The following is a 20,380-nucleotide window of genomic DNA, read 5'->3' as shown; positions in this document are numbered from 1 at the left end:
CCTCCAAATAAAATCCAGCATCAATACACACACTCCTCCATACCCTCACATAAATTGTATAATTTATTTTCTTTAGTGGCCACAGAATGACACTGCCCGGAATTAGACAACTTGTTATCTACAAAACCCCTAGATCCTTCTCATTTAAGGAAACTCCCAACACACTGCCATTTAGTGTATAACTTGCATTTATATTATTTTAGCCAAAGTGCATAACCTTGCATTTATCAACATTAGACCTAATTTTCCAGATTGCTGCCCAGTTTTCAAATCACTCTGCAAAGTGACAGCATCCTGCATGGAACCTACAATTCTGCACAATTTAGTTCTCTATCCAGGTACAAATACTATGTTCCAGGCCAACATTCCTTTAACCAGTAACCTTCTGTGTGGCACTATATCGAAAGTTTTAGCAAAGTCCAAGTAAATCACATCCACTGCCATCCCAGAATTGAGGTCCCTGCTCATCTTCTCATAAAAAGAAATTAACTTAGTCTGGCAAGATCTATTAAGCATAAAACCATGCTGGCACAAACTCATAGTATTATGATTTGCTATAAAGTCCAGTATCTTATCCTTTATTAACCCTTCGAAAAGCTTTCCTACCACTGACGTCAGACTAACTGGCCCATAGTTTTGAGGCTGAGAACTGGATACCTTTTTGAATATAGCGCAGCTCCACATTTTTTTTTGCCAGTCTCTCTGCACCATGCCAAAACTTAATGAATCCTGAATAATTAAGTGAAGAGGTTTGGTAATCACAGATCTAAGCTCGCTAAGTACCCTGGGATGAATACCATCTGGCCCCGGACCTTTGTTAATCTTAACATGTTGTAGTCTCTTTTGAATTTCCTCATGTATGAACCAGGCATCATTAGTTGTATTACTAGAATTGGCACTATTAAGAAGGAAACCATCATTAACTCTGATATTAAGGGTCCCTTCCGGCTTCATTTTTTTACTATTTATATATTGAAAAAATAATTTTGTATTATTTTTACTGCTTGCTGCAATATCCTTTTCCATATCGATTTGCTTGCCTGATTTATTGGCCTCCTTATACCTTATAAATGATTTGGCTGTCCCAGATAACTTGAAAGCCTTAAAAGCACATCTTTTCTTACCCACTTCAACACCAACACTTCTATTGAACCAAAAAGGTTTTGCTTTGCAATGACGTTCCTTGCTTACAAGTGGAATATACTGACAAGTATATTTATTAAGCAGCATTTTAAAGACTTCCCATTTTTGTTCTGTGTTTTACCCTGTGAAATGCATGTCCCACTTAATATGTTGCAGAGATGCCCATATACTGTCAATGTTTGCATGTCTAAATTTTGGTCTTTTAGTTACTCCCTTATAGAATTGCTTCTGCAACAGCATCTCAAAGGAGGCCATGTTATGATCACTATTCCCTAAATGCTCACCCACACAAATGTTAGAAATGAGTTCAGTATTATTAGTTATTACAAGGTCCAAAAGAGAGTTATTCCTAGTAGGTTCTTGAATGAGCTGTAATTAAAAGTTGTCATTCAGCATATTTACAAACCTACTAGCTTTTTCTGTCTTAGCAGCCCCATTACCCCAGTCAATGTCTGGATAATTGAAGTCACCTATAGTAATAACTTGACCTAGTTGTGAAGCTGCTTCTATTTGTAAAAGTAACTGGGCTTCATACTCGTCACTTATACAAGGTGGTTTATGCTATAAACCACCTTGTATAAGGGACAAGTATGAAGCCCAGTTACTTTTACAAATAGAAGCAGCTTCATACTCGTCACTTATACAAGGTGGTTTATAGCATAAACCAATGACAATTTTCTTTGTAACCTTTTGCCAAGTCAAAATCTCTACCCAGAGGGATTCTTTACCCTCCCCAGTGCAATCAATGGTTATTTTTTTAGTGCATGGCTTTAATTCAGGCTTTACATACAAACACATTCTTCCACCTTTTTAATCCCTCTGTCCCTCCTAAAAAGGGTGTAACCATTTAAATTCACAGTCCAGTCACATGTTTCATCCCACCAGGTCTCATTGATACCAATCATATAATCATTTTTAGAGCATGCAATTAATTCTAGGTCTCCCATTTAACCTGACAAACTCTGTGCATTTGCCAGCATACAGCAGAGGTTACTACTTTTACTTTTTAAATTTGCATTGCTTAGTGGAGAATTATATGTTAAGTTAGTATTAGCCTGTTTTCCTTGTAACAGAGCTTGTAGCAGAGCTCCTTAGCTGCTTAACTGTAGGTCCCCCTCACTCCTCCCCATGACCCCTTACTAATCCCACTGCCCCGTCTACCCTAGCTTCCCCATAATTCTTTATCTCACCCGCCCCCTTGCCTAGTTTAAAAACAACCCCAACCTCTTAGCCACCCTTTCCCCTAGCACAGTGGACCCCCCTTCCATTGAGGTGCAATCCGTCACGATAAACTTGATTATTTCAGTAAGAATGCAGAATTTTTAATTGATTCTATTTAGAAAGTTTCTTATTTCAGATGAATAATATATTAAATAGTTCCCATTTAAGTCTACAGTAGAGACGGTGTTCATTCTTACCTTTCTGGCCCTTAGTTGCTGTGGGTTCATGTTTGTTGACTTCTGCAGCGGACTTGTTAACTTCTTGAGGCTTTTTATCCATGATATTTAGGTCTGATTTAGTCTCTGTAGAGATACAGAATATAGAAAATTCACAATGATGTGAATTCTTCTAGAAATATGATTGGAAGTCACTTACTGGAGTGATTAAATGATTAAAATAATTAACTAAAAAGGCAATTGTGTTATAAGCATCACCCTCAGTATAACTTCAGATTGGCATTATTTACCTAATATCTGTTTTCGCTTCTGGATAAGTTTCTCCTGAGACAAGACGTAACAATTAAAAATCCAACACAAATTCAAGAAAAAAAGGATCTTGGAGGAATTTTGCATATCTTGTTGAATGAAGAAGTGAATAAACACGTTCGTATATGTGCATGTGCCTAATGGTACATCATGATGAAAATCAAGTGTAGACGGAAAGTGTGCTGTATTTCCTGCTGCTGTAGTGAGAAGTCTTACCATGTGTTACAATGCAATCTTTTCAATAGGCTTGAGGTTGAGTGTAATAAATTTCTTCTCAGTATCACCACACAGGTTAAACAGCCTCTCTTCCTGTGTGGGTTAGAAAATTGCTGTCTGTGCAAAAAACCCCACTATTCTCAAAAAGCAACAAAGAAAACCATAGGGCTCTTTACAATAAAGTGGGAAGGTGAAATATTGCACCTTGTATAAGAGCTTCTCTTGGTGCTTAGAGACTCCTAGAATTAAGCATGAACAGTTTAATCTCTCTGGTGCTGCCTGGGTTTGGCATTTCTCCATATATCAGGGGTATGAGGTGGTTGGCATATAGACATCCTGTCGTATGTGCCTCGCTTGTGTGTCATTCAGAACACTCAAATCAGGAACATTGATCCTGCAAGTCTGCTTATTGTAGCCATTAAGTAGAAAGCTACCTTGCAGCAATCAGCACTTCACTATACCTCTTAAACCACAATTAGCTCATGCAATGCTAAAATGACTAGGTGCTTAGGCCACTACCACTCCTAAAATTGGGCTTAGATTTTTATGTATGACCCCTGAAATCTATTAAACTACATACTGTGATAGTAATGACAAGCAATTGCCCCAAACCATTAGTTTGCTTATCAATGCTACAATAGTTAGTTGAATGTACATGGCTTTGACTCCAACCCCCTACCCACACTGCCGCCTCCAGGCCTACATTTGAAGTGGGCTACTTCATTTAAATACCTGGGTGTCAAGACCCATATTCCTTTGTGCAACTCAATCTAGACCCAATTACTGACTCCCTCTCCCTTAAACACTGGGCTAACCTACCACTGATGCTATGGGGTGACTGAATATCATAAAGATGGTGTACTTACACAAACTTTTGTACATATTTCACAACACTCCCTTCATTAATCCCTGTTCCTTTTTAAAGAAATTTATCAAAACAGTCCGTTCACTAATCCCTGTTCCTTTTTAAAGAAATGTATACTCCCATTTATTTGGAATAAAAACCCCTGTATCTCCTAGGAAAGACTAAACACTCCCATTACCAAAGGGGGACTGCCCTTCCCACACTTTTATTTTTATTATATAGTTTCCCAAATCAACTACATACAATGGTGCTTTTTTCTCAACCCTAATATGGTCCGCCAAGTCTCCATTCTACATTTTATGGATGACCCAGTACCTACCACTACAAGCACCCTTCTGCAATGGGTACCTTGTCTGACATACTTATTACTCCACACAAAGCATGGACTATGGCTCTGAAGCATTTAGGCCATCCGTTACCACATCACCCAACCTTCGCCTGTGGGGCAACACAATTCCTCCCCACCTATTTCAAATACTGCTCACAACTATGCTTCAAAAAGCTTTCTGATCTGTTACCAAATACACGATTTCCTACATTCCAAGACCCACAAGAGTGGCTACCTGATCAACATATACAATTCTATAGGTACATTCAGATTAGACACACCTTCCAGAAGCAGTTTTACACTCTCACCCCTGTAATGGCCAAGGTTAACCTATAGAGCACTGTCCATCAACCCTCTCTTGCAAAATATTGCCTATACTATATCAAAACAGTATGGAAGCAGTCAAACTTCCTTTTGATAGAGCCTACCACCTTTAGGCACAGTCTATTCTTGACCTCAACCAAGAACAGTGAGAGGAAGCAGTAGACACTGCTTGTAGTTTCTTAATCTTGATAAAAGGCAGATTTATACAGTATAAGTTTCTCCATCAGGTTTATATAACCCCCTTAAACTGTAAAAATTCAGCAAAAGCCAGGATGATCTGTGCCCCCAATGTAAATTGGGAGTGATTGACGATATAAAACCCACCATTGCAGCAAGAATTTGTCTGTGCTCCCTCATGTTTTATGCCAAGAAGGCAGTGATCATGCACTGGATGGGGAACATCCCCCCCACCATACCATTCCGGAGCCAGCTGATAGATTCATCTCTCTCACTAATCAAACTGATGTATGAAATAAGGGGTGCAACAGACAAATTTGACAAGGTGTGGGGGGCCTGGTGTGATCCAGACTCCCTGACGTATACATGACCTGCACCTCTCTGATGCAAAACCTCCCTATCCACTTTGGCATCAGCAACTATCAGTGACAGCAACTTGATGCTGAGAGTATGCAAGAGACCATATGTGAACCAGCACCGATCTACATCATTGTAACACATCACAACAGTCAATTGTTCTACTTTCTTTTGGGTTGTTTAGTGCTTGTTAAAACAACAAAATTGCCTTTAAAAAATGGACATAGTTTTCCCCATTGAGGGATTTCTGTTGGCCTAACCTAGAGATTGTCACCATCCTGCTATAGGGCTTAAATATTCTCAGTGTGCCCAGGTAGCCCTTGTGTTGTCTATGGGTGGGGGGGGGGGGGCGGGACGCAGTTAGCATAAGGCATGAAAGGGCCCTCTGGTCACTGACCCATCTCCTCAAGCTGCTCTCTGCTGGGAAGAGAGCATGTTTGGACTGAGATTCAATATAGGTCATATAGGCCAAAACAGTCCCATGCGGGTTAAATTTAAGAACTGGTCTGTGACAGCTAGCAGCAGCCCCATTGACATTTGATAGACTATCCAGTTCGCTAGTTCAGGCTGTGTCGGGAGTGTAGGCTTGGCTTAGCTCCATGTCCCTTGTGGCCCCTATATTTACTCTAAGCTGTAATACCACAAACATGAGCATTACTATTGAGCCATCACTGAATGGTGAGGCAAGTACTTTACCCAAGCAGCAACCCTAATGCACTCCTACAGAATATATGAAGACAAACATCATGTATAAAATAGGAATTTTGTTTCTTACAATACAAACAACATGCTCTTTAGAACAGTGATTTCAAAATAAACCTATCCACACTCACTGACTTGTAACACTGCTGCAGATGTAGATCTGCACCTGAGGAATGGAGGTGGGAGCCCCCGAAATGTTGTGCATACCACACACTGCATGCAAGTTATAACTTAAAAAAAGATTTTAAAGGAAAGGATGTAATTCCCTATTGATTGTCAGTGTGCTTGCCTCAATTCTATTGCATGTGAACTTGCAGTAAGACCTACTGTCCCAGGCCCAGGCCTGAAATTTTGGACTGTGTGAGTGAGTTACAATGCTCAAAGTGCCACACATAGAAGTACAAGGGAGCTCTGTACTTACCATTAGGCAAAGTATAAAGTACAGGGCACCGTTTGTGAGTTGGCAAATTTTTTTGTGATCTACATAACTGAGGGCAGTGAAAGTGCACTTCTCTGTTCGATCAAAAATAAACAAAAAAATAAGAATGAACTACATTTCTTAGGACAGGCTAGACCAGATCCTTGCTGCCATAATACAGTTGATTCTATTTATATTTATACACAGTAAGAATGACTGTGTTTGTTGTCAAAACATGGATCCTTACCTGGGCCCTTTATAGTTGAAGTTCGAGTTGGAAGTTTGTTGGTTTTCTGCAGATTATAATAAATAGATACAACACTGTTACTTCCATTGCTGAAATTAGGCTTGTCGGTCTAATAGCTGCTTGATGCAAATCTGACTGGTGCAAATGATTTTATGCCTTTTTTACACAATAAAGTAAAAAGGAGTGACCCTTTCTGTCCCATTCAGCTCTTACTGTTTAAAATATTTTATTTGATTTTCATATTAAACAAATGAAATCAAAATGACAACAAATGTTATGCAGATGAACAAAATAATGTTGCATATGAGACAATGGCATGATATTATCAAAACTATATCATTCATGAAAAATAACAAAAACTAACTAAAAATTAACTAAGCCAGTGGATGCACATGTAATAAAAGAAAGAAAAAGCCCATTTATCATCTGGAATGTCAGATAGGTCATCTAACTATTGAAGAAAGTGCATTATTTGATCGCCAGTATTGGAGTTACAGATTTCAAAATAAGGAGACCAAACCAGCCTAAAAGAATCTTTGGAAATACTTCCTTTAGTTTTAGTTATTAAGCCTTCTTGCCAACTAAGCTGATTCATATAAGAAATGATGTCCGATAATGAGGGGGGTTCCCATTCCGCTCTTAATGGCATAGATAATAGAGCACATGGATCTGCAGACTACTACCTGAGGACACAGCCAGAAGCAGTAGCTGCCTGCCATTTGTAGCTGCCACTGCTACCCTCCATTATGGGACTTTCAGTCTATTCTTCACTAATATAAAGTGAATGCCCTATGAGGCAATGGCACATGCAGTTTATGTGATCAGGCATCTAGCAAACTTAAAGTGGACCTGTCACCTACACATAAAAAGCTGCATAATGAAAGTCCTTTGCAAATTAAATATGAAACCCCAAAAATATTTTTCATTAAAATATCCATACCTGTTATAAAGGTGTTTAAATATCTAAACTGTCAATCAAATATTACCTGCCCCGCCTCTATGCCCGTAGCATAGAGGAGGGGCAGTCAATTACTTTCACTTTCCATTCAGCACTTACTACATGTCACTGCTCTCCTCACATTCCCCCTTCCCTTCCCTCCTCAGGCTCTATAATTGTGTAGGGCACTGCACATGGACATTACGTCCCCCATTCTGGTGCATACACAAGATTTTGGGGTGATACACAATTTCCCTTAATAAACGTGTCCACAAAATGGCTGCTGCCTGCTTGCTGTTATTGTATAATTCCAAGACAGAAGGAAACAAAATTTAAATAATAAATACAGTGTAAGTAAAGTTTATTTTGCTCAACTAACATGATAGAAAATAATTTGAAATTATTTCTTAGGGTGACAGGTCCCCTTTAAGGCAATACACCATCAATTATTTACTGGCTGCTTTACACTGCTCAGCCTATCACCGCACACATGATTTAGCAATTAAATGTGCATAAATATACATTTTAGTGAAAGATTGGGCACTGTAAAATTATAAACTATAACTTAAAACCTAGGATTACAGAATTGGTAACATTAAAAACTGGCATTTATTAATTATCAAAGGGGAACGTTTACTGATACACGTGCACCAAAAAAGGGCTGTTAACCACCATCATTTTTCCAAAAGTCTCCTGATCTAGGGCAGAGCTTGGTGAATGGGTGGGGCATGAAAGAGGGTGGTCAACAATGTCAGACAAATCATAACTAGGAAGTCAACATCTCTACCTAGACTATAGTGGGTGCATTATTATTATTATTGAAATACTATTTTTAAATAGGGTTCTTAAATGGCAAGCACACTGCCTATAACAGACATTGGCACTGACAAACTTAAAGGGGAACTCTGGCTTCCAAACCAACATGTGATAAAGAGGCCCCCATAACACAGAAACCCCTAACATATTCAACACAGTTACCCATTTCTTCAAAAAGTACGAATAAATGCAATTTTCTATGCTGAAATCCAGCTGTTTTAACAGTTCTTTTCTTTCTGCATTGTTTGAAATCCTGGCAGGGAAGGAGGGACTAAAACACTGACAAATTGTAACAATTTCTCCACAGCTTAAAGACAGCATAACCCACATAACTACATAACTACATAACCCACAATGCATTGCACTGTGATGTTCCATTCCTTATTGAAATTGTGTGTGCAGGGAATTGTGGGGTTTGGAGGATGCAGACTGAGGACAGCTGGCTGTTGATACAAATTAAGAGTAGTCAGCCAGCTCAGCAAAGTAGTCAGAGAGATCAGCAGGAGAGCAGAGGGCTAGGCTTAGTGAACTGTCAGAAACCATTAAAAATAATGAAAGTCTGCATATTTTTTAAACGATGTATACTGCAAAGTTGCTTGAAATTATGTTTACTTTTCAAAAAGCTTAAATTATGTTTTTGTGGCGTTCCCCTTTAATTGTCTTGTAGAATGTGTCTGCACCCATTGACTGTACCATAAACTTGTGTGTAGTATAACAGAAGAATTTTGCAGCTGGATATTTGCCATCTCCAATGTAATGTTACAGAAAAATCTTTCATATCAGAATTTCAGCTAAACATCTACATTCTCTTCATTTTGCATTGATACAAGTAAAGTGGAAGCATAGTCTGTGGTTAGATAAGCAAAAGAAAACATAGACAACTATACATATACACATATACAACTCCAATTGGCAGCATCTACAGCACACACTTACATTTTGCATATCTGGAGGAATTGGTATAACAAAGTTGTCTGGAAACAGCCCAGTTTTCCCATTATGTTCTCCTTGCCACCAACCTTCATCTCCTGTCTCCTATAAGGTAAAACAAGAGTATATTGACCAACAGAGTTAGTATTGTGATATTAGGGGCCCATCTACTAAGGGTCGAAGTGAATTCTAAGTGAATTTTCAAACTCAAAAACTTCGAAGTAATTTTTGTATACTTTGACCATCAAATAGGCCAAAATTTGATTCGAATTGAAAAAACTTTGAATATTCGACCATTCGAAAATCGAAGTACTGTCTCTTTAAAAAACTTCGACTTCGACACTTCGCCACCTTAAACCTGCCAAATTGCTATGTTAGCCTATGGGGACCTCTTAGAACCTATAGCCAGTATTTGGCTAAGTTTTTAGAAGTCAAATATTTTTTTTAATCGAAGTATCACATTTGATGGTCGAATTGCTAGGTTTTTTAACTTCGAAATTCGACCCTTAGTAAATGTGCCCCTTAATTATTTAAGCTTTTAAAGGTGTAGTATATACCTACATGCAACTTTATTCATTATGAACAAAAAATCAAATTTTCTGTCTCTCAAGAACCAAACATGGAATAGCTTTAGTTTCAGCACAAGAATATATGAGAAACATAGTTTTATAACGCCCCTTGAAGAATTTTATTTGCCACCCATGTGCATTTCAGGAAAAAAAAAATTTAAATAATTTTTTAAGAATGTGCAACATGTCAATGCTAATTGATAAATGTATTAAACTTAACTGGCTGTCTTAAAGAATTCATATAAATGTTCTTTGAGCTATACTAAGGTAAAAGAGACATTGCTACAACTGGGTGGGTGGCCAATGCCTTCTGATAAAATAGATTATAGTGTTCCATATCAGAGTAGAAGGGAGAAATTAATTTACATATGGGGCCTGATCGGTTGACATGAATCACTGCACTGGTGCAAATATGCATCTGAGTCAAATCTCAAAATCCTATTAATAGGTCAATTGCAAAGCATTATTACTACAAACTGTGGGCTCTAGCTCTTAAATAAAGAGATAAATAGAAGAAGCATGCCAGCTCCTGTTAGTATCAATAAATTATGTACAGAAAAAGATTCTATATCTGTAACATGGATGCTACTTTTTAAATCTTAGTTTAATTTATGGAAAATTACATATTGCTAGTGATTTTACATTAACCCAATCATACCTTGCTTATGAGCAGTATCACATCACCCTTCTTTAACGCAAGTTCATCAGGTAGAAAAGGTATATAGTTGAACATGACCCTACAATATTCTTTGGCCTGAGGAAGTGAAGAGTCTACTGCAAAAAAAAAAGCAATGGTACCAGTATGGAAACACAAGCCATTTTCAGTAATCTGTGAGTAGATTTTTGCAGCATAAACTGCAATATAAAGCTCCTTTCACAAATCCTAAACTTGAGCCAAAGTGTAGGTAATAGCAGTGTAGCCATAGACGTTCTAGTGTGAATCTAAGCCATATTTATATGTCTATGTAGGGACACGGAAATCCCCTGCTTAGACTTGAGCCACAGTGTCTCCTAGAGTTTTGGCAGGGGCAAGAGCCCTTGTGCCTGTGCAGCATGGCAGATACCGGAGGATGTCACTAGGTGTCGCTGCCACACCCCTTTACTGTAAATAGGAGAGATGTTTTCACACATCCATTACTGTCTTACTGCTGGATGCTACTTCACTGAGGGGAGAGTTATTTCAGCAGCCAATATGTAGAGGCAGGAGGCCTCTACTGATTCCCAAATCTGGACTCGGAATGCTCGTGCTATAGACAGTGCTGGGAGCCAGGGCCGGAACTAGGGGTAGGCAGAGTAGGCAAAGCTTGAGGGGTGCCAGGCACGCACCTCTCACTGCTACCTACCCCTAGTCCGGCTGAGTAAGTGCCGCTCCAGTCCATGCGCCTATTTGTGCGCATGCGCGTACATGAGGGGGAGAGTGTACCTGGAGAGGAGAGGTCGACGCGTGTGCGCGCCTCCTATGTGATCGGTCAGTGCGCATGCGCGCTGACGTCCTATGTGCACGTCAGTACGCATGTGGAGCGGAGGGGCCGTCACAGCTGGCTGGGTTGCCTGGGGCGCCCAGCCAGCATGGCCCGGCCCTGCTGGGAGCTACAGTTCAGCTATGGGTTTAGCAACAGTGTGCTCACGCTATGGACAGTGCTGGGAGCTATGTCTGGAGGATAAAGCAAGTTGCATGTGCTTCACGGAATGGATTTCATCGCTGTGGATGCCTGCTCCAGCTCTGGATGAGCCTACCCATGTTAGTGAATCCCCAGGGTGAGTGGTGCCCAGGGGAGGATAGAAAAGGAGAGGATCCAGCATGTTTTCCGTTTGTGACACAGGCTTTGTTGATGCCAGCCACATGGGAATAAGTACCGGGTCCAGTGAGGAGAGGTATTTGAGTACTAGCGCTACCTGGGACCAATTGTGCTCATTGGGGATAAGGGACTGAAACTCTGTATCTGATAATGGAGAAGTGCGGGACTTTGCCTGGTAGGGAAGTGCCAGGACTGGATTGTTACAGGGTTTTCAGGGTAGTGGGGCATGCTATTTGAATGCATAATTGTATTATGACAGTTTTACTTACCCTTTAAACTGCACTTTCGTTATTATAAAGTTGATATTTTTATAAAGCAAAGTGTCTGTTAAATTCCCAGTACCCTTTCATCTTGCAAAGGGGACTCAGGATCTGCACTGGTGTTTGATAAGAATGTACAACCTTGGCACCAGGGGGGTCGCCAAGAGGGTGTTACATCTGTTATTTCAGTCTCTTCTTATTTCAGTCCCTTCTTTTCTAGTTGTATTAACCCCCCACATGTTGTTCTGTGGGAGCAATTTTATTACATATTCTTTCTACCTACAGGGAACACAGGTGCCTGAATATGCATGCAAATAGGGTAGAAGCTGTGTGGGCAGGGCCACTCTCAGTGGGGGTGGCAAATGGGAGCCCTGTCAGTGGGTCTAGATAGACACCACGGGGCCTCATTCTACTTGTTGACAGGGGCCATCACCCTGGGGCAGGCAATATATTAATAATGAAAAGGACTATTAACTTTGCAGTAGTTGTCCCCATTCTTTCTCATTTGTGTATGTTTTTCAGCTGCAATAATTAATATTAATATATGTAAATATTAATTGCAGAGGCCCTCCTCTTAGAGATCATGGCTACATAATATATATTTCAAATATTACTGGATTGTAACTCAGGAAAAGGCAATAGTACTTCCCTTTATTTGCCTTATCAAGGCAGATCTCAAAACTGAAGGAATTCCATACAAATGAAGGTGCAGTTTACATGGACGTGAAGTCTTTTGTACTGTATTAAAGAAATTCGTTAATTCCAAATATTTAGGTTCCCCTAAGTATTCCCTGTAAAAACCAGCAGATGAATTTGGAAAAGATGGGTCCCCAAGTATAGCATCCACAATGATTGCAAAATATTATATGCTTCTGGCTGTTTGCCAGTTCCACCCAGAAAGTTACCTTTGCTTTGGTTCTCTGGTACTGGTTTATCATCTTGTTTACACTGTAAAATGACAAGAGCAATCAATGACTTAAGCAAAGCATGTAACCAGGGTGCGGAAATGGATAAATAATATACTAGGTAATTACTCAAAGGTCGTATTTGTCACATGTTTGCCTGTTTATGAAAAAAACCTGAATGTAAAAAAATTGATTGAATCCAATAAGGGGCAAAAACTCGAAAAAAAAAAATAACCCTCAAACACCTCGAATTGATAGGAGTTTTTGAGCGAAAACCACCATAAAAAAAATTAAAAATCATGAAGGCAAAACACATCTTCAAATGGTTAAAGGGACCTCTGCCATTGAAATCTACATGACCTTGACAGGTTTTAGCTGGAGTATTTTTGGATTCCGGCTTTTAACAGCTTTTTAAATCTCGAAAAATTCGAGTTTTTTCTTATTCCCCAAAAATTTGTGTTTTTAGTAAAACTACTCCCGAAAAACTTCAATTTTTCAGGAAAAACACAACTCGACCTTTAATAAATGACCCCCTAAAAGTCGGTGCTATGGTCTGGCATTGTACACAATTATGTACCATGCTTTATTCAGCAATTGGTTGGACCAACGCAGAGGTGGGTCAGGCCAGTTGGGTGCCCTAGGGGTAAGCAGAAGAGGTACCTGTCCAGCACCCACAAATCATTCCGCCCTAGGCAGTTGCCTCTTCTGCCTACCCCTAGTTCCGGCCCTGGATCAACAAGTACTCTGTGCACAAGTTACATACAGTATTTCTGCACTGTTTGATACTATCACCAACACAATATATATTGCAGGACATTTTTACAACCCAGGGGCCATATATGAGGGCCATGAAATCTTGCCAGGTGTCCATCACTGTTCTAAAGCATAGTATATATTCTCTTTTCTCTTCATCTTTATTCTGCATTTTTTTATGCTCTTATCTCTAACCTTCCCTTCTTCTTTGGCTGAGAAGTTAATATCCATCATTGCTGGCCTCTTTTTGGCATTTTTTGAATGTTCTGGTATTTTATCTACAGACAAAAAAAAATAGTTTTACTTAATGGAAACATGTTGCTATGTATTAAATGTATTTTACCTACTGTGTCCCCAAGCTGATTTTATACAAATGATGGTTCACAAAAGAAATACCCGAAGACATCAGATATAAACAGAATACAGAAAGGCAACAAAGTTGGAAACTTTGACACTGTTCTTACCAGAAGGAGGCTCTGGGATTTCTTTTACAAAGTTAGATGGAAAAGCACCAACTACATCTCCTTTCTTGCCTAAGTACCAGCCATCTTCAATCTAAATGAGAAAATAATATGGTAGGGATCCGATGTTAGGAAATTTTACCAAATTACTTTGTTCCACTAATCCTACTTCAGGAATACATCCTGATACCAACATTCATGTATTGTTGTCCAACAATTTGCATTTGCATGTAGTTAGCCAAATATTCAATATACCAAATATATATAAAGACATTTATGTTGTCTTTGGACATTTTTGGGGACTATAAGAATCTTTTGGAGGTCTGTAGGCTTCCAGATGGACAACACTGTAGCAAATGATCCCCATATAACAACACTTTGTTTGGATTCAAAATAATTGAAGTAAAAGCCACAGGGCCTAATATAATAAAAGGTGCAAAAGTTGCTCCAGCCTTAGTATTATAACAGTCAGTAGTAAGATTTAGTTATATGTAGGCAGATAAACAATGTATTACTATAGTTTACTATAACTGAAAAATGGTGTATTTGTTATTATATTGTTAAAATTTTATGTGCAAATTGCAGCCAAAGAATTTGCTTCTTCTGAGAGATGTTACCAATCTCTTTACCTTTTTGCATAAAATAAAGGAAACTAACCTTAATATAGTGTTATCCAATTTCAACTTTTAGCAGTACTTATACATGTTCTGCTTTGGAACCACTGGCTCATGCATGTCCAATATAAGGATTCAGACAGGACTTCCAACATTTGTCAATTTTAAAAGCCACTTATTAGGAAAGGATTTTCTACAACTAAAATTACTTCTTTCTCCTTTGAAGGCAAATCAGTCCCTTTGTATAATTCACATAGACTTTTTAAAAGAATAAATTTACACGCAGAATGGAGAAAATAAAAAATAGCCATTCTGTCCTCCTCACCTCTTCTAATACTTCAAAAGTATCCCCTACAGAGAGATCCAGCTCATCGGCACTGCTTGCTTTGTAGGTATACTCGACTCTGCACCAACGTTTCTTCTTATTGACCCCAGCTGGGAAAGGAAAGATAAAAAAATTCCTTTGTAAAATGGTGAATTAACACAGGTCTTTAGCTCATTCATAAGCTACAAATCAATATAAAAATATTGGCAATTTAAGACATAATAATATTATATTGGAAAACCTAAAATCTATACAGGTTTAACAGTTAGAAAGGCTTTTTTAATAAATGGGCTAAAGGGTTATTTGCCCAGGGCCCACCAAAACTTTCATCTGCTATTTAAGTATCCCCCCAAAATGGCAGACCAATTCAAATCAACTGATATAGCACTACAACCAGAGGGTATTTATAATGAAAATTTATGGTTATCTTGGTAGTGGAGAAGTTTTTGGGGTTGTGGGAGCCCATCTATAGTACCTTGTTATGTGATTTATAGTAGTATACCACTATCTTATAGATCTATACCATATATCTCTATACCAAGTTCAGGCTCTGTTATAATGTTTGTTTACAGATACTGCAATGCACTACTTAAGTTGTTAAAGTTGTTAGTTAAGTATTTAGGCTAATGGTACACCGGGAGATTTGCATTTACTGGGAGTGACAAAAAATGTTTTCCAGTTGGTGATAAATTAAATTTGCAGATGGGAAAATATATGCAGCACTTTATTTTCCAAAGTTGCCAGACACTAATTCACAAGGAAACCTCGGGCGACTTGGAAAATGAAGTCCCATGTATGTTTTCCCACCAGTGATTTACTTAATTGCCAGTGGTAAAGCATTTTGGGGAGATTTGTCATCCGCAGTATCGCAGATTTAACCGTGGGCAACAGATCTTCCCATATGCCAGTACCCTTATACATCTGAACTTTCATATAATTTGAATCTTCCTAACCCCACAGCAGCTGTGTAGTTTCTGTAGCTGCCTCGTTTACTAACAGTGAGCAAATTTGTACCTGGGCAATAACCAATTTGAACAAATCAGTGATTAACTCTGATCAGCAGGAAGATGGAAAAAAAATATTTGAATTGGTTGATTGTATTCTGATTGGTATGATCCTCAAGGTGGGCATATTGAGGAAAGATCAGCTTGTTTGATGGTCTTGCCAAATAAGTGTATCTTTCCATGTATCAGCTAGTTTTAAATAAATCAGCCCCTTAGGTAGGCTGCAGACTGCATTAAATAAATGCTTACTGGTCAGTGTAAACCTAACTTAATAGGGCACAGTCCAAACCAGAATGAGAGATGGATGCACGTTGCCTATAATAATTTAAATAATAATATTTTATGGGTGAGAATAATAACATACTATAAGGTAAACAACATACTCATCAAGTTCAACCCATCATTCATAAAATACTACCTAGCTTATAGATGAATCAGAGCAGACCTGAGGCATGGTTCTAACCTTTCCTAATGGATATACTGTAACACACTGCATGCACACATGCACAAACTCAGCAAACATCTGTCTGAACTTTAGTTCAAAGGTACATTTACATTACCATAACCATCATCAGTGGGTGCCTGTGTGTCTGGGAGCTCCTCCTGGGGATTCTTAGGTACAATGGATGCTGTAGATAGAGAAATAGTATAACAGTTCAATTAAGCCGTTTAAAGTTCAATTCCAAGTGCTATGGGTACAAGTCACAGCTATGATAGTTATGGGAGGCAATATCCTTCTGTAGAAGCACTAAATCAGCAGGGTTCATATGATGCACAGCCTTCAGATACACAGTAAATTTTAACAGATAAAGCTATGTAAGGCATGAAACAAAATCACTGTATAGTTCAATAAAAGAAACTATGACAAGCCACATAAGTGTCTGCATTGCAAAATTTCCCCACTGTTCTGTTTTATAATGACTGCTTTGCATCTAGGTTAGAAACAAACGTACCGCCTTTAGGCACAGAAGTGTTAGACTTACCTCATCTTAAATGTATTTAATATGGTGTGTTATTTCTATATTTGTGTCCAAATCCTTCCAGTGTGTAAATATGCCTGCAGACAGTTTGCTAGCCTAAACATTTGGCACACCAATGTATGACCAATCCAGGAAAGAAAACATCTCACCCTACAGACAGCTACAAAATGCTTTCTTAGGGGACTTTATCTGGGGTTGTTTAAAGGGAGACTGTCATGGGAAAAACTTTTTTTTCAAAATGAATCAGTTAATAGTGCTACTCCAGCAGAATTCTGCACTGAAATCCATTTCTCAAAAGAGCAAACAGATTTTTTTATATTCAATTTTGAAATCTGACATAGGGCTAGACATTTTGTCAATTTTCCAGCTGCCCCAATTCATGTGACTTGTGCTCTGATAAACTTCAATCACTCTTTACTGCTGTACTGCAAGTTGGAGTGATATCACCCCCTCCCTTTTCCCCCCCAGCAGCCAAACAAAAGAACAATGGGAAGGTAACCAGATAGCAGCTACCTAAAGCTGGCCATAGATGTTGAGATTTTTAAAAGATCAGATCCTGATTGTGAGACCACGATCTTCTCAGAACGATCGTACGATCGTACGAATTTACCATCAACTAAAAAGACCAATTTGACAGGAAAACAAAGGGGAGCTGCCTGCTTGGCCCTGCAAACATAGATAGATTGCACTGGGACCGACAAAGATTTTTTGACCTGGCCGATCAATTTCCTGACAGATGTCGGCTGAAAAATCGTAAGATGTACGATCGTTCGAATCCCACTAACCGCACGATAATTTCGAAGGATTGGTCGGGATTCCCTAAAATCGGTCGTTCGGCAAGAAGAATCTATGGGGAGCTTTACACAAGATAACAGCTGCCTGGTAGATCTAGGAACAGCACTCAATAGTAAAAACCCATGTCTCACTGAGACACATTCAGTTACATTGAGAAGGAAAAACAGCAGCCTGCCAGAAAGCATTTCTCTCCTAAAGTGCAGGCACAAGTCACATGACTGGGGCAGCTGGGAAATTGACAAAATGTCTAGCCCCATGTCAGAATTCAAAATTTAATATAAAAAAATCTGTTTGCTCTTTTGAGAAATGTTTTTCAGTGCAGAATTCTGCTGGAGTAGCACTATTAACTGATGCGTTTTGAAAAAAAACATGTTTTCCGATGACAGGATCCCTTTAAGAAACTCTGTCCATTAAGCACCAGGCTTGCGCTAGTCTAAAAGGTTTAAGCAGAGAAGACAATAGTATGAGTACCTTCATTACGCAGAACTAAACATTAGCTATTAAAATTTGTTTAAATGAACCTGGTAAGAACCACTTGGGCAGGAACTGAATGATGAAGTAATGTGTAATAGGCTGAAATAAAGGGTCTGGACTAGGGGTAGGCAAAAGAGATGCATGGCTAGGGTGCAATGGTGGTGGTGGTGGTGGGTGCTACCTCTTGTGTCTGCTATTTCTAGTTGGGCCCTCGGTTCCCTAACGTCACCTATCACTATATGTGAGAAGAGAAAGACACACTGGGGGAGAATGGAGGGGAATAGCATGGAGGGGAGTGGAAAGAAAACAGAATGGCACACTCGAAAAAAAGAAGGAGAAAGACATAAAGGGGAGGAATATAAGAAATGTGTACTAGCTAGTAAACAGAAATAAAGATTGCAGAGAAAACTATGGAATGACTAGAGATAGAGGGATCAAAAGGTAAGATAAAAGGCATTCCAATGTTCATGAATTTGTCCTGCCTGTCTGCTGCCCCTGCTTGCCTGATTTCCCTGACCTCAAGTAAAGACTTCATTTGCTGCTGTCTCTCTGTGGACTTCATTGGTTCCCTGTATTTAAGTTATTAAAATATGTTATAGTGTTGCCCTGCACTGGTAAAACTAGTTTATATAAGCCAACTGCTGTGTAGCCATGGGGGCAGTCATTCAAACTGGAAAAAAAGTGAAAAGGCACAGGTTACATAGCACATAACAGATAAAACACCATTGTATTCTGTTTATCTGCTATGTAACCGGTGCCCTTTCTCCTTTTTTTCCATCTTGAATGGCTGCCCCTGTGGCTACCTAGCAGCATGTTTATATAAACTATAGTAGTCTTTCTGAAGCAAACACATAGCTTTTAACAGTGCTGGGTAACAGTATATTATATGTTAATTACTTTAAAACGCTTAAAAACTGTTTTTTGGTGTTACTGTTCCTTTAAGAGTGGTTTACTGCCATTATAGAAAAGCTGTGTGTGTCAGAAGCCCCTAGAATCCAATCTTCTCCAAAGGCAAGTGAACACAGTGTAGTGTGATAAGAAAAAGAATACTGCATGATACAGTTGTCGATAGTGTAAGAGGAAGAATGAACAACATATGGTGAATGCATAGGGGGAAATTGTGTAACAAGGTTAGGAGATCATAAAAGGAAAAGGATGAAGAAGATGAAATAATTGGTTAAGACAGGGGACAGCACACTACAGAAAATTGGAAAAGAAGAAGATAAGGCAAAGAAGAGATAAAAGCTGTACAGACAGTGTTGGTTTTGGACACCAACGGCCCATCAGTGAACCTTAAATCAAGGGCACACCAGCCGGAACCCTTCAACTTTTTCTTATTATTAAGTACAACTCTGGTATCCCCATGTTTGAGAAGTTCATTGTTCAATTGTAACTGATTAATATAACCTAGAAGGCACAAGTTCACTGAGGTCTCTGGGAAACATGTTATTGATAGAGATATCACAGCAACCAGAGCGGCTGCTTTCAAAAAGACACATTCAGGACTAATTCTACCAGGGCTGGTGTGTTCTCCTGCATGTTCTGTTTGTTGTATTATTGCTAGTACAAGCTGTGTAAGAGCACAGAGCAATACATTGGATACAGACAGATGGCACAGACAGCACTGATTCTAAGTAAAGCGCCGTCTGAGGCCTCCCCCCTCGCCGGCTTACCTGTTGGGAGGGGAGGCAGGAACACTATTGCGGAGAGTGCAATTGCGCTCTCTTGCATTAGTGAAGCCGAATTTCCAGTTTAAAAAATGGAAATTCAACTGTTAAATGTACCAGGAGCGTTTTTTGCCGCCCCTGGTAAACTCTGCAGCGTGCCGCCTGAGGCGAGCTTCTCAGCTTGCCTCATTGCTTCGCTCCCCTGGGCACAGACCAAGAGACAGGGAGGTGTGCAGGTGGAACATCTCCATCCCTGTGCTGTTTACAGCCCAAATTATATGATTGTTTGAGCAATCTATTCGCTCTTGTTCCCTTATTTAGGGTATGGCCACACTGGGCTATTTCTCGGCCTGCGTATATACGTAGGCTGAGAAACAATACCTCCACTCGAATTCACTTTACCTTTTGTCTGCATCCAGAGGCCCTGGATTTTAGTGTGAAAATGCACACTAATGAATTTCAGAGCTGAAATACGCAAAAACAGCTAAGTATGGCTGTATAACTATACTGTGCAAATTCTTTTTGAGAATCTACCACTGCCAGCTCTATGTAATTAATAGTCTCCCTGGATTCTCCTGCTTATCTGTAGCAAAAAATTTGGCCTCAGT

General features: G+C 39.2%; 1 protein-coding gene across 2 annotated transcripts in view; it reads right to left on the bottom strand.

Annotated features, from left to right (window-relative positions):
• sh3d21.L (SH3 domain containing 21 L homeolog) overlaps nucleotides 1-20,380 on the bottom strand; it is a 43,778-nt gene that overhangs the window by 13,332 nt on the left and 10,066 nt on the right. The window contains 9 exon segments of one of the 2 annotated variants that reach the window (NM_001114840.1): nucleotides 2,562-2,666; nucleotides 6,484-6,529; nucleotides 9,173-9,271; nucleotides 10,394-10,509; nucleotides 12,700-12,742; nucleotides 13,648-13,730; nucleotides 13,917-14,007; nucleotides 14,853-14,962; nucleotides 16,417-16,485. In NM_001114840.1, the coding sequence (NP_001108312.1) occupies nucleotides 2,562-2,666; nucleotides 6,484-6,529; nucleotides 9,173-9,271; nucleotides 10,394-10,509; nucleotides 12,700-12,742; nucleotides 13,648-13,730; nucleotides 13,917-14,007; nucleotides 14,853-14,962; nucleotides 16,417-16,485 (762 nt within the window). 2 annotated transcript variants of the gene reach the window in all.

This window comes from Xenopus laevis, chromosome 2L, assembly GCF_017654675.1.
Source record: "Xenopus laevis strain J_2021 chromosome 2L, Xenopus_laevis_v10.1, whole genome shotgun sequence".
NCBI classification, from domain to species: Eukaryota; Metazoa; Chordata; class Amphibia; order Anura; family Pipidae; genus Xenopus; species Xenopus laevis.
Note: the sequence above shows the minus strand (reverse complement) of the source record. Positions and strands in the feature narration are given on the sequence as shown.